The 14656-nt window shown below is 47.2% G+C and overlaps 1 protein-coding gene across 1 annotated transcript in view; it reads left to right on the plus strand.

Moving 5' to 3' along the window:
• The window catches only part of LOC147691853 (transforming growth factor beta-2 proprotein-like), a 213078-nt gene that overhangs the window by 7135 nt on the left and 191287 nt on the right, over positions 1 to 14656 (plus strand). The window contains exons 2-3 of the mRNA XM_086938130.1: positions 4303 to 4466; positions 7444 to 7576. Coding sequence (XP_086794256.1) covers positions 4303 to 4466; positions 7444 to 7576 — 297 coding nt within the window. The remainder of the gene's footprint in view (positions 1 to 4302; positions 4467 to 7443; positions 7577 to 14656) is intronic.

Consider the following 14656-nt stretch of genomic DNA (forward strand, 5'->3'; position numbering starts at 1 on the left):
GTGCAGTGGGCCACATGAATTTATTCAAAACTTTGAATAGTTCTTCAGAGAGATTCCCAGCTCTAGCAATTCATTTTATAAAATGGGACTTTCTAGCATCTTTACACCTTTTATGCAAGCCTCTTAGTGCTGGTGCTAATGCCATAGGTGTTTCTTTCAGTGAGTGATTTGGCAGTGTGCCACCTTTTCTCCAGTTTCCTGCAGGCTGTTCTTACCTGTTTTAGTTCATCCGAGAACCAAGGGGAAAGAGGCTTAGCAGCGTTGGAGTCGTGAGAGGGACAACTTCATCTAGGATCTGGGAGAATTACTCCTGGAAGTTAGTGAAAACGCTATTTATATCAGTAAAGACTGCAGAGAATGGGGAATTACAGATTTTCTTCCAGGTCCTTGTCTTGTTGAGGAATTCATACTTCTTCCTGATCTGCTTTCCTTTGATATGGATCTGGATACTTGCAAGGAAATGGTCTGACCAAGTTAGGGGAAAAAGAGAGTCCACCTGAAGATCCAAGGCATTAGTAAATATAAGCTCTAAATTGTGCCCAGTAGTATGTGTGGGACCACTAATTATCTGATTAAGCCCTAGCATCAACATATCGGAGAGTAGTATTTGTGTTTCTGCATCTAAACCTAGTTGTGTGTGGAAGTTAAAATCTCCCACTAGCAGAAATTTGTTAGAAGAAAGTACATGGGGGGGGCGGGGGGGGGGAGAACAAGACATTCCATTAATTTATGGTTGAAGTATTTTTTGATCTGAGATGGCGATTAACTAGGGTGCCCCTCCATAATTCCTCCAATGTAATTTTTAAGATAAAAATACAGAGCTCTATCCAGTCCTCACAAAGTGTATCCATAGAAGAAGCTTGAACCGGTTTCTCGAAAGCAAAGGTGTAATTTTATATTTCCCAGACTCTTTCCACAGATGTGACTGAGAGTTCCCTTCCAGTTTTTTATCAGATAATATTTGTTTAACCGTTGTTGTTTCTCCAGAGGTAATTCGGTGTTTCACTTCCTTCATTTATACATGTGATTGGGTGTTTCTCTTCTTGTTTCTTATGATGTTGAATAATGTTTATCTTCTTGTTTCCCCTGATGTGATTCAATTGCTCTCTTCATGTTTCTCGTGAAGTGATTGGTCATGGCCATTCTTCTTTCTCCAGTTGCAAATTAATGTTTATTTTACTTTTTATGTGGTTGTAAGTCTTGCTCTTCTCTTTTCTTCATGGGCTGTTACACCAGTGGCAGCCGCTGCCTATCTAGAGCGGTAGGGCAAGGGGACAAGGAGGAGGGGATGAAATAATAATAACAAAAAAAAAGACTTATCTGCCGATCCGCTCCCGCTGATGCTGCCAGCCGCCTCATTGCGCCTCTCATCTGGCTGGAAGTGGATGGGCCCTCAAGTCACAGCCATCCCACCCAATCCAGACACTACTCTCATGATATGAGAGTAGCGCCAGTATTGGTCTGAGCAGCCTCATTTGCCGCACATACAGTGCATTGGAGCCTGTGGCATTTCTCCAACCCGGCATGCAAATCAGCTGGTTGGCGAAACATAAATTTGCATGTTTGTTTTACCGGCCCAAGATGGCCGGCCAAACTGACATGCACACTTATAAGTGCACACTACTCCTCCCCCTGCCATGCCCAGTCCCGCACAGCCCAATTCTCAATATGCTGCTCAGGCAGCATAAATAAAATGATGGTAACATTGTTTTTTTTTAACAGAGTTTTATATAGCGCGAACTTGACCCTGTATCGGGTATCAGAGTGCTTTACATCGCGAGAACACATTCATTTATGTTAGGTATGGGGAGATTAAGTGATTTGCCCAGAATCACAGGATGTTCAGCGTCATTGCCGAGACTTGAACACGATTCCCCAGATTCGAGGTCGACCGCCCTAGCCGTTAGGCTAACTTCTCTCCCCTATATTAATTGTGTTATTATCATTTAATCTATCATCTGCTGGCGCAAGGCTGTGGGGAGATGCTCTGCCGCCATTTCAGAGTATCTGCCCCTGTGTGGCACAGGTTTCTTCCTTATTATCCAGACGCACCTGGTTAGTTCCCTTTTGTGTTGATGGTGGGTGTTTTTCTCCCTGAAATATTATTGGGAGAGGTTGTGTATGAATGGGTCCTTCCTCCTTCTCCTCTAGTTATTGGATGCTTTTTTTCTACCAATATGATTGGGTGTTTTTCGTCTGTCTTGGGTGAGTGTTACTCTTTGTCCAAATGTGACTTGGTGCCTCTCTCAGTTTCTCTGGGTGTGTGAGTGTTCATATTCTTAGTTTATAGGTATACATATCTACGTTTATTATTATTTCTCTGTGTGCGTTTGGATGGTTTTTTTTCTAAATGTGATTGATTGATTTTCTTTCTACAGCTGTATTTGTATGAAGTTCTCTCTTAAGTTCCCAGTTTTAAGTAGGTGTTATTGTTCATGTTTCATTTTCCTTAATTGATGCTTAGTTGCTTTTTTCTCTTTCCTATGTGATTTCGACATTCCCCTCTGTTTAGGCTCTTTTGACCAAATTTCTGTTGAAAAAGACCTGGTGTCCACTTACCAAACTCTTACAGTAGGCTTAAAGCCCGCCCATTGCTTACTATTGGTTGGCTTTATTGTAATTTGCTTGCATCTATTTCGATAGCTTGCCTTGGCCATTTTGTGCATGTCCCTGCCATAGCATAGTATTTTTTATTGTGACCTGCCACTGCCCACTTTTAGAGAACTACTGTCATCTTTTTACTTAAGCACTCTATGACAGTGCATGTGTTTTCCAGATGTCTCCCATGTGTGCTCCTCTCCCACCTCAGCTCTCCCTGCTGCTCTCTTTCGTCTGTATGCTTACACCCCATGCTTCGTTTTGCTCTTTCTTGCTTGTGATCTTCGCCCACAGGTCTCGGTGCTCTCCTTCGCGTGCAGGTTTTTCTCTCCACCACCTCTCCTCCATTGCCACACTCCTGAAGTCCAATTTTTTGGGGTGTATTTTTATTATGCTAAAAAATGTGTTTTCATTGTGCTTGCAGGCTACTTCTTTTTTTATTTACTGATCCATTTTGGATCAGTAATTAAAAAACAAAATTGTGCCCGCCTCTTGAGCATGTGTCATGACGCATGACTGTGCACACATCATGGCATGGCCGTAACGGCAATGTCATCGCATCTTTTTTATTTTTTAATTGTGCGCATGCTGGACAGCATGGACTTAAGGTGCTGGCAAAGCCAATAGGTCGCAAGGGCAAGGCCTATTGACTTTGCCAATGCTTGTCTTCCAGATGTAATTGCGTACTTCATTTTTGTTCATATATATTTAGATCCTTATCTTCCTGATTATGCAGATGCAATTCTGTGGTTTCTTCCTCTATCACTAGATGTGATCAGGCGTTTGTTTTCCTATTAATGTAACACGGTGTTGCTCTTATGATTCCTCAGCATGTGCTTGTGTTTCCTATCTTTGCTCTTCAAGGTGATTTTCAATTTTTCATCTTTCTCTGGACTTTGTTGGGTACTTTAGTTCCACAACCTCCTGGTATTAGTACATATTTTCTTACTCCTTTCCAAATGTGCCTTTTTTTTTTACCTTCAATGTGATTTGCAGATTTGCATCTTCTTTTTATAGACTGGTGTCAATGTTCTCCTCTTACTCATGATGTGAACAAATGTTCTCCTTTTAATCACCTGACATGGATGGGCATTTCTTTTTTTAGATGTTTAATATTACTCACTGGCTCCTGGTTGCTCTTTCTGTTTTCAACAGATGTGTCTTTCTCCAGATTTGATTGGGCATTAATCTCCCATGCTCTCCAAATGTGCAAGAGGGAACCTGGTTCTCCAATTGTCGAATGGCACTCACAGAGAGAGGGAGAGAGAGGGGGGAGAAGGGAGAGAGAGAGGGGGGAGAAGGGAGAGAGAGTGAGAGAGAGAGTGAGGAGGAGAGGGAGGGAGAGAGAGGGGGGAGAGAGAGGAGAGAGAGAGAGGTGGGGGGGGGGGGGGAGAGGGGGAAGAGGGGGGAGAGAGACTTTACTGTTTCCAGCAAGTGCGGTGCCTTATTTTTCCAGACGCTATTAGGTTTTTCTCCTTCTCTTTCTTCGGACGTGATAGATCGCTCCTCCCACTATTTGTCCAGATATGACTTGTTGGGAGCTCCTCCTACTTATGTGATTGGATGCCTTTCTTTCTCCTTCTCCAAATATGATTGGTTATTTCTGCCTTTCTCCAGGTGCAGAGTGTCATACACCTTCGGTTTCCTCAGTTATATATGCTTGTCCCCTTCCCCTTTCACCATGCTCTTTTTTTTATTCTCCAGATCTGATACCCACCGGTCCAGTGAGCCCCTTCTTCCGCATTATACGGTTTGATGTTTCAGCGCTTGAGAAGAACGCCAGCAACCTGGTGAAGGCTGAGCTCCGCATCTTCAGAGTGCCGAACCCCAAGTCTAGGGCCAGCGAGCAGAGAGTGGAGCTTTACCAGGTAATACCTTCTCTAGAGACCCTGCCTACTCAAGTCTCACATATTCAGGGCCACTGCAAATATATAAGCCTTAGTAGGATTTACCTACCCAGTATGGTTGTCTAAAATACAACTTATGCTTGCTGTAATGTGAATAAAAGCATTTTACGAGGCCTTATCTCATTAATATCACAATATCTCAGATGTTAACACAAAGAATCTAGTTGCTTAAGAAAATCCAGGTCTTTATTTTAGTTAAAAAAAAACTATATGGATTCAGCTGAAAATGCAAATACTATTCAACAATTCTTTTTTCTTGTCTCGCGAGAAAAAAACCCCACAATTATTTGTATATTTTGCTTCACAAGCCTCTCTTCCTCTGTGAGTAAATTAGCATCATACCCAAGCAGCACACAAAACAACATATACACATTTCTTGCAACAAAGTGTGCACCTCTTTTTTTATTTTGCCTAATTCAGCTACATTACAATACATTGGAGTTCAGGCCTTAAGAACTAATTTAAAGCTCATTCCCCAACCCCATTTATCTTCTTGATTGCAGCCATCATGGTGTGAACTCCAGTAACACCTCCACTGGCACATCATAACACATAGTCAGCACTCCTGCATCCGTCCCTACAGTCTACAGTTCGATACCTACCTAACCGGCCGAGCCACCAATGTCAACCAGCCCTACACACCATCCCTATTTTAAGCACTCCACATCCTCATCATCCTCAATTACATATGTAGACCGCCTAAGACTCAAAAAGCAACAACAGGTTACAAGGAAGTTTGCTGTACTAAATGCATGCGCTGCATTATTATTATTATTATTATTATTTATTTATAAAGTTTTATATAGCGCGAACTTGATCCCGAAGGCTATCAGAGCGCTTTACAGTTAGAAGGAGAGGAAGGAAAAAGAACATAACCAGACTAAAATGGGGAAGCTAATGAGCATAAAATCATATAGTGCTAACATTATAGATCCTATATAATTCAGGGTTAACGTAGGGTGGGTTAGTCAATGATAAAATAACTTCAAGGGAGTGATGATACATAATGAAGTAAGGGGGGCAAATACAATTGTAACAAACAGAATTATTAACCAATGCTGTAGTATTTACAGAGCGATTAGGGCTACAGTAGTCCATCGTGTTAAGGTAAGAACTTGTTCATGAGGAATCTTTATGCTTCCAATTTGAAAGCAACCTTGGAGGAGCTTCTACGGATTTCCGGTGGAAGAGAGTTCCACATTTTTGGTACAGCGCCAGAGAAGGTAATCCACTCAATTTTTTTATTTTTTATTCTTGAAGTTTTTTAAAGAGTGGACCAAGTCTTTATCAGAGTTCGAGCATTTGACACCGAAATGTTCCAATATGCAATTAATAATTATCAGCCACAACCAAATGCAGTTTATAAGAACAATAATCAAGATGTAAACTTCCTGAAGACAAATTTGAAGGAATTCACCATCACCCAAACACAAGTGTGAGGTAACATGTACCCTGCTTTCACATATTAAGGAGGGGACTTGAACATGTGGCTTTTCAAAACGTTGCTGTCCCTTATGGGTGATGTCCACTTTATTGTAAGTGAGGAGAATGGTAATGGAGCGAGCCATTTGTTACGTTTAACCTTGCTGAATGTTTGGTAGGAATGTTCCTTTTTGGTTTAGGGGAACAGTTTAGCAATAACTCTTTCATCCATAAGGTGAAGGCCGTGTGAGACATTGCATTAGGCTTTTAAAGCCTTTCTAAGAGACAGATACTGAATCAACTGCCTTGATCCTTCAGCAGAACCTGCCACAGGGTGCGTGCCAAAACGTCTACATCTCTCACTGTAAATGTAAATTGATACTTGTATAGCGCACTACTCACCCGCAATGGTCTCAAGGCGCTTGTACGAATACCGCTGTGGAACCTGTCCTGGTTTTCCCTGTGAGGCGTCCACTCCTGGGCACCGCCAGGGTGGAGGCCAGGCATCCTTAGCGTTGTGGGGGCCGTTGTGGAGATTAAGCAAGCTATTGCTGAGAGTTGCAGAGTGGGACTCCATGATTGGAATAGGCACCAAGGCGAGAATTATCAGGTCCGTGGAATTTTGAGCCCAAGACCCGCCGAGGCGGGGAATTGAACCCTGGTCCCGGGCTAGACCTCTGCATCAGGGTCTGCCGCTCTAACCATTGAGCCACACATCTCCAACACTTCTACACCATCCCCAGTTTTAACTCTCTTACTTCATCCCCTGCGACCTCTATTCCTGTACTCCAGGCGTACTGGGTGACCAACCCACCCCCTGCAGGTAGTTCCCATACAGCAGCCTCACTTCCAGCACTATTACAACACCACCTGCAACATGCACCCTTACATCCTCCCCCAAAGGCTACTCTTATGAACTCTACCTAATGGGAGACCAAACCACCACCCCTACGACACCCCACACAAGAAGCGCTTTTACACTATCCTCCTTTTTATAACACAACTGGCACACTCAGTCAGTTCTACTACACCACTTCCTCACACAGCTAGTACTGCTACCCCATGCTAAACAAGTAGCGTCTTTTTCCAAAGACGACCATCCACTACCATCCATCTTCATGGCGACCAAACCATGCTGCCTTCTTGATCGCTCATAGCCAGCGCTCATACAACATGCCAATGTGCAGCACTCATACAACTTTCGCAGTCAGCAAGCCTGCATCCCTCACAGTCAGTAGACAAGCCTCTATTGTTCTGCAGCCACTACCCTATAAAACCTCTCTGCTGAACACGTATATCAGCGCTGTCACACCAATATTTTTGTCGTGCAGCCAGCGGTCCAACTCAGTCCTCCTGCTCTAACACCTCTCGCAGTCAGCACGCATGCCTCATTTCTCAAAACCACAATGCCTGTACATTGAAGGACACGTCAACTTTCCGGAAGTTTCCCCCACTTTCTAACTCCATGTTTCAACACCTTGTAACACAGGTATTACTATTGCTTCTTCCTACACAGATTCTAAGAGCAAAGGATGCGTATTCCCCCTCGCAGCGCTACATCGACAGCAGGAATCTGCAGCCCAGCAATAAAGCTGGTTGGCTAGTCTTTGATGTGACCGAAACAGTGGGCGAGTGGCTGTCTCGAAGAGGTAGGCTGGAGTAATGTTTCTCTTTAGTCTCTTTAGTCACATTTAATGAACTGTATGTGAGGAAGAATGAGTGGCAATGTTCCTGAAGTGTGCTTAAAAAGAACAAAAATAACCATGGCTTCACAGTACTGCAATGCAGCACTCAACTGTACAACACTGGAACTTAACACCCAGCAACCACAGCAGAAACAAATAGCTATATTGAAACCTAATAACTAAAAGCCACATTTGAATTAAACATTTAAATGCTACAGGCAGGACCCCGGCACCCAACTTAACCACATTGGAACCAACAGCCTCACTTAAATTTACCTCATAATGGGCCAGATGTAGGAAGTTAATATGCAATCGCAAAAGCTGAAATTTGCAGAATTTAAGCATTTGCGATCGCAAATTAGCAGTGTGCAATGTAGCACACAACAGCCCACTGCAAAAAAAGGAATCGCAAAATTTGTGATTCCCTATTTTGCGATTGCATTTAGGGAATGCCAAATTATGATTCCTTAAATGCAATGTAAGAAGCACCAAAAAAAGCGCAATTTGGCCGTAAGGAATCGCAAATTACCACCAACTTCAAGTTGGTGGTAATTTCTGAATTCCTTTAAAAAAGCACTTTGTTGCTTTTTGTAAAAGTGCCATGTGGCACACATTCATGCCCTTAGTTCATGTATGTGTGCCACATGTGCACACATGCAACTTTCAGGGGTGCAACAGGGTGTCCCTCTGGAACCCTTGCACCCTTGAAATTGCGCACGCAATTTGCGAGTACCTATTGGGTACTTGCAAATTGCGTGCGCAATTCCTATTCCTTCCTATGGGCCTCTAGGCCTACAGGAATGAATGTGACGGTATTCCTTGATTGCAAATCGCAATTTGCAATTCGCAATTAAGGAATATTAAGGAATCGCAAAAAATATTGCAATTCCTACCTACATGGCATTTTGTGAGTCCTTAATAGCGATTCCCTACAAATCGCTATTAAGGACTCGGAAAACTGCTTTTACCTACATCTGGCCCAATGACACCCTACTATTAAACAACACAAGCATCAAACTAGCACACAACTGTACCCACTGGAACCTAACATCCACTGCCAAACTGCATAGTCAGCTCTCTATTACCCAGATGCACCACAATAGAGCACATTTCCAACCGCACCACAGTGGAAAGCAACATACACAAAAAGTCTAATTGCACAACACTGACATCTGACACCTACTTCACATCAGAACGTAATAGTGAACTGCACTATGCTTGAACCCATCATCCAACAGCACCACACTGGAGCCTAACACAGAGGAGGCACACTCCTCAGACAGACACTTTATACCTGTCCTGCAGATGCTGGAAGGCAGTGAGTTGCTGGGTCTTTAAATGAAGCTGTCCATCAACGTGTGCCCCATAAGAGGGAGTTCTGCATTGAGGTATCTCTTATAAAATTCAGTTCTACCGGCCAATGGCAAAGAAGCATTTGCTATCCTCAATTCTATTCTATCCTTGTTCCCCAACATGAGTTCTCATGCTTAAGACTCTGGACCAGTTGATACTTGATCTTCTTGGCCATCTTGCACTTGGGCACCCAAAGGGAGTTTGAAATATCTGTGGGGGAGAGCAGGCAAGAGAGATATCCAGTAACTGAAATCATAGATATGAGTGTGAGATCTTTAGAAAAAGTATGGATCTGACAAAAAATTGACAAAAATAGAAAATTAAGCTGTATTAGTTCAAGTCTTCAGCTCCTTCCAATTGTTAGTTATCTGGAGGTTTTTCACTTGGGCATGCCTCCAGGCCCAGAGTTGTGGTGCTCCGCCTTTTCCTTTTCTCCTCTTCGTACCATTCTTGTAAATTCCTGGAGGGTTTGCAGAAAACTGTTTGAAATAGTATAAACACTGGTGTCATAAGAAACCATTTTTTTAAAAAGCATCATGAGTGTCATTAATGAAAGCGGATGCAGGATCGTATCCTGGAGGCCATCGCCACCACAAAGGACGCCCTGCAGCAAGATATAGCTCAGGTGGCGACGGGTTTGGGCCTCCTGAAGGCCGACCATGACAAACTTAAGGACAGGGTGAAGTCCGTGGAGACCACGGTTAAAGAATTCGCCCCGGGCCAAGCCACAATGAAGGCCCAGATGGCGGACGTGATGGACCGTCTGAAGGTGCTGGAAAGGAGGGCTGAAGATGCGGAAAACCGAAACAGGCGCAACAACGTTCGCCTAGTGGGCCTGCCGGAAAAAATCGAAGGCGACGACATGGTGGGCTACCTCGATAATTGGTTGCGGACGGAGGTGGCACCGGAAGGATTGTCCCCCTTCTTCTCCCTGGAGCGGGCACATAGAGTTCCAGCGCGCCCGCCAGCCTTGGGCCTTCCTCCTCGCCCAGTGGTGTTTAAGTTGCTCCACTACCGGGACAGAGACTGGCTCCTACAGAGGGCGAGAGAAGCGGGGCCATTTCAAGTGGATAACAACAGAGTCACCATGTTCCCGGACTATACATTTGAGACGCAGCGACTCCGGGCAAACTTTCTGTCCCTCAAACGGGAGCTCCGCCAGGAAGGCATCAAGTACTCCCTGTTGTTCCCTGCCAAGCTAAGAGTGGTGGTGGATGAGAAAGCATTATTCTTCACGACCTCTGCGGACGCTTGGGACTGGTGGGACACTTATAAAGCGGGTACGGATGGTGCTAAGGCCAGGGAGGAGGAGGCTAAGGTGGCGCAACCGGTCAGGCAATCCCAACGGATCAGGAGGAACCGCAAGAGGACCGGAAAACCATCGGTGTCGCAGACGGAGGCAGAGAGGCAGGCGGCACTGCAGGCGGTAGTGGACTTATCTAGGACCGCCAGGAGTCGGTCCGGGAAGGGCACGGAATCGGAAGACCCGGGCACGGGCTCAGAGACGGGACAGTCGGAATTTGGTGGAGCCCGGGGCCCTATTGTGACACCGCAGACTTCGGGGGAGATACTGGAGGCGTGTTGAACTGAACTGGTGGAGTGAACTCATTGGTTGGACACCGGGGCACTGGGCCCGCAGCAATGGAACGTTATTGATTGAGGTTTTGGGGAGCTGTAAGGTGGGGATTGTGGGGTGGAGTGCACGGGGCTGATTTGTTTTGAGGTTACATCGCATTGAGCCACGCCTTACTGGCCCCTAAGGTCACCGCAGTGGGGACTGCGACTATTACCGCCTTTCCTTGAGGGGTGGTCGGGAGTGTTGGTTTGGATGGGGGTACTTCCAGTTCCGGGGGGGCCTGTCCTGGGGGGGTGGGAGAAGCGAGCAGTTGGGGTTGCTCGGGGGGTAGTTGTTGTTGGAGGGGTTCGGCTTCCTGTTTGGAGAGGGTGGGTGGGTGGACCCGTGGTCGCGGGACTTATGCGGACATTGTTCTTTGCTTTCTGGTCCGCTTGTGTAGGGGGGGATGGCTAGTACCGGGGCGCTGAAATGTGTGACCTGGAATGTGCGGGGTATGCAGTCCATGACGCGCAGACATAAAGTCCAGGCGTACCTCAAGCGTAGGGGGGTTCATATAGCGTTCCTGCAGGAGACGCATCTTAACAAGCAGGAAGGGGCTGCTCTACAGAGGCGCTGGAGGGGGCAGCTATTTTACACGACATTTTCGGCTTTTGCAAGAGGGGCACTGATTTGGATACGGGCGGGGGTCCCCTTCCAGGTCTCGAAGTCATTGGTGGACCCGGAGGGCAGATATGTGGCGGTGGAGGGGAGGCTGAGAGGCAGGATGATATCTCTCTGTAATGTGTATGCTCCTAATGTAGACCTACCCGCCTTCTTGTCTACCATCTCGGGCAAATTGGCGGGTTATTTGGCAGGGCCGGTTCTCTTGGGGGGGGATTTCAACTCGGTTGAGGATGTGTTACTAGATAGATCCCATCCCCCGCTGCGCGCGTCCCCAGTGAATAGGGTCGCTAAGCGTAGGTTGGAATGGCAGGAGAGCTGGGCCCTCACGGATGCATGGAGGGCGTTGCACCCCACCACTAGGGACTATTCCTTTCACTCGCACCTACATGACCTGCATGTGAGGCTGGATGCTTTTCTTTGTTCGGCGTGTGTGCTCCCCGCGGTGGGAGGGGCGGAATACTTGGCCAGGACGCTATCGGACCACAACCCTTTGTTGATGTCTCTGGAATGGATGGTGACTGTTAACTGCGTGCCAACATGGCGCCTGCAACCTGACACCCTGGATGACTTGTTGTTCAGGGAGGCCCTGGGTGAGCGCATTGAGAGATATTTTGAGGAGAACAGTGGCTCGGCCTCCACTAGGGCGGTCGAATGGGATGCGTTTAAGGTGGTGGTGCGGGGACACTGTATTGGACACACGGCAGGGGCTCGGAAAACACTGCTGGATGACTTAGATAAGGCTGAGACACGGCTGAGGGACTTAGAGAAGAGGCGCCCGAATCACCCTGAGCTGCAGGAGGGGCTTAGCGGGGCACGGGAGGGGCTGGCGGTAGAGCTAGAGCGGCTGCGCAGTTTTGATCATAAGGCGTACATGACAAGGGTGCATGCGGAAGGTGATAACGCGGGGTCGATGCTGGCTTGGCTTGCTAACCCCGTCCGGAGGGGTGTGCCGATCATGGGGATCCAGGAGCCAGGGGAGGAGCCCTGCCACACTCAACCCGGGATCCTGAATAAGTTTCGTGCTTATTATGAGGGGCTCTATGAGAGTGGTGGAACGGGAGGGGCGGACGAGCTTGAAGAGTTCTTGGACGGGTTACAGTTGCCACGAGTGGAGGACTCGGAGGCGGAAGAGCTAGGACGGCCCATCTCTCTTGGAGAAATAGGTTGTGCTGTAAAGCAGATGGCTAGAAATAAGACCCCGGGACTCGACGGACTGCCAATCGAATTTTATGGTAAATACCTAGAGCACCTTGCCCCACGACTGCGCGAGGTGTACAACGAGGCACAGGCGAAGGGCCGACTCCCGGGCTCCATGTGCGAGGCCCTCATGATCCCGCTCCTGAAACCGGGCAGAGAGGGTGCGGCTCTGTCCTCGTATCGTCCGTTTTCTATGTTGACGACGGACTACAAGATCCTCAGTAAAATTCTGGCCAACAGACTGCTGGTACACATGACAAGCCTGGTTCACGGTGACCAGTGTGGTTTCATACCGACACGCAACACCACTCATAACATTCGTAGACTCACGAGACTGATGGGTGCGGACTGGCCGGATGCCGTCTCCCCATTTGTCCTCTCCATTGATATTGAGAAGGCATTTGACAGCCTTGAATGGGGATACTTGTATGAGGTGATGCGTCGCTTCGGGCTGGGGGACGGATATATAAAATGGACCAAGGTCCTGTACACCGAGGCGGTAGCGAGGGTTCGGGTGGGCACACTGATCTCGGGACAATACCCGATTAAACGTGGCACTAGACTAAGCATGGGCGAATTTTGCGGATCTCGCGTTCGCGAATTTTGCGGATTTGCGGATTCGCAATCCGCAAAATCCGCGAATTCCCGCGAATTTGCGGATTTTTTTTTTTTTTGTGTTCGCCCGTGTTTCTGCCAGTTCGCGAGGGTTTTTACAATTTCGCAATTTGCGAACTTACCTGTCGGGTCGCAAGTTTTGCGAACTTGTTGTTTCTACGTGTCCAGCCTGTTTGGGACACTCTTCTTCATCACTGCCACTCTCTGTCACCACTGCCACTCTCTGACTACTCATGCCACCCTCTGGCCCACCCATGCCACCCTCTGTTTCATCACCACACCCTCTGGTTGTCCAGTGTACATTATTTTCGGCAAAGCAAAGCACACCTTCCCTGCCTCAAGTGACCTGAATTAATTTGGGGCTGATTAATGTGTCACAGAATATTTTTTTAGCTGGCACCTGCTTCCTTAGTGCGCCCTGATTAGTGATCTTTTGCACTTGCTAAGTGCTTTCATTGTTGCAAAATTAGTTACAACACCTGCCCTGCCCCAACTGACAATAATGAATTAGGGGCTAATTAATGTGTCACTGAAAGAATTTAAAGTTCCAGCCTGGCACCTGCTTGTCTGCTCCTTTAGCTGTAAATCAGGACCTTTGTGGCATACAGTTAAGGTCAGAGCAGGGTCACACAATAGTTGCAAGCAGGCAACCGAATTCTGGAGGGCCCCCTCAGGAAGCAATACAAAGAATCGTTACAAATCATGAGGTTGACCTTTTGCACCTGCTCATTGCTTTTGCTTTTGCTAAAATCGTTTTGCGGTTTTTTTCGCGCTATTCGCGGGGCGCGGCGTCGTGCGAAACCGACCGCGGAAGCCGCCAATTCGTGCGAATGAGCATTTTATTTTTTTGCGGCTTGTTGTTTCGCGAGTTTTTTTGCAGTATTCGCGAGCCGCTTGCAGCGCAACACGCGAATTTACCCCAAGGTCGAGTACGGGCGCGGCCATTTTGTTTGCGTGACGTATTTCCGTTTCCGCCCGCTATGTATAATCTCGCGCAGTAAGCGCATTGCGAGTAGAGGTTCGCACGAGATCGCGCGGGAAATCTAGAGGTTCGCACGAGATCGCGAGGAAAATCTCGCGCGAACTGACTTTCGCGCTCGGAAACGGGCGCCGGCCATCTTGTTTTTCATTCATTTCCTGTGTCTGGGCATGGTGTTTAATCCTCTTGATATCTTTCCCATCCTTTGCTTGTTTTCAGTTTTTTTTTTACGATTTTGCTTCTTATCTATCCCTCTCTTTTCCTAGCTGTATATTTTTGTCTTTTCTGCTATTTTTCTTTACTTTTAAACTACTTTTGTAAACTCTTTTCTTTTCTTCTTCCCTATCCTATTCTTTCTTAATTTTCTACTTCTTCCTACCTTACCTGCCCAGACCATGGTCAAGCCAGGCGCCGTGAAGCTGCCCAGGCACTTGAGGGCCGCAGCGGCGGCGGGGAGTAGTGCTGGACCCAGTGGCAGGACAGCAGGCGTGAGATCGAGGGGGGAGCAGGTGACGCGCCGGGAGATATTCAGCCCGGAGGAAGTGGGCGCGCTGGTCTACTTCGTCCAGCGCCGCCTGCCCAGGACCATCGCGGGAGGCGGCAGGATCGCGGCCGGCGGCTATAACATGCGGGAGCGCCGGAAGCGGTGGGAGAAGGTGTG

Source organism: Lissotriton vulgaris, chromosome 9 (assembly GCF_964263255.1).
Source record: "Lissotriton vulgaris chromosome 9, aLisVul1.2, whole genome shotgun sequence".
Classification (NCBI taxonomy): Eukaryota; Metazoa; Chordata; class Amphibia; order Caudata; family Salamandridae; genus Lissotriton; species Lissotriton vulgaris.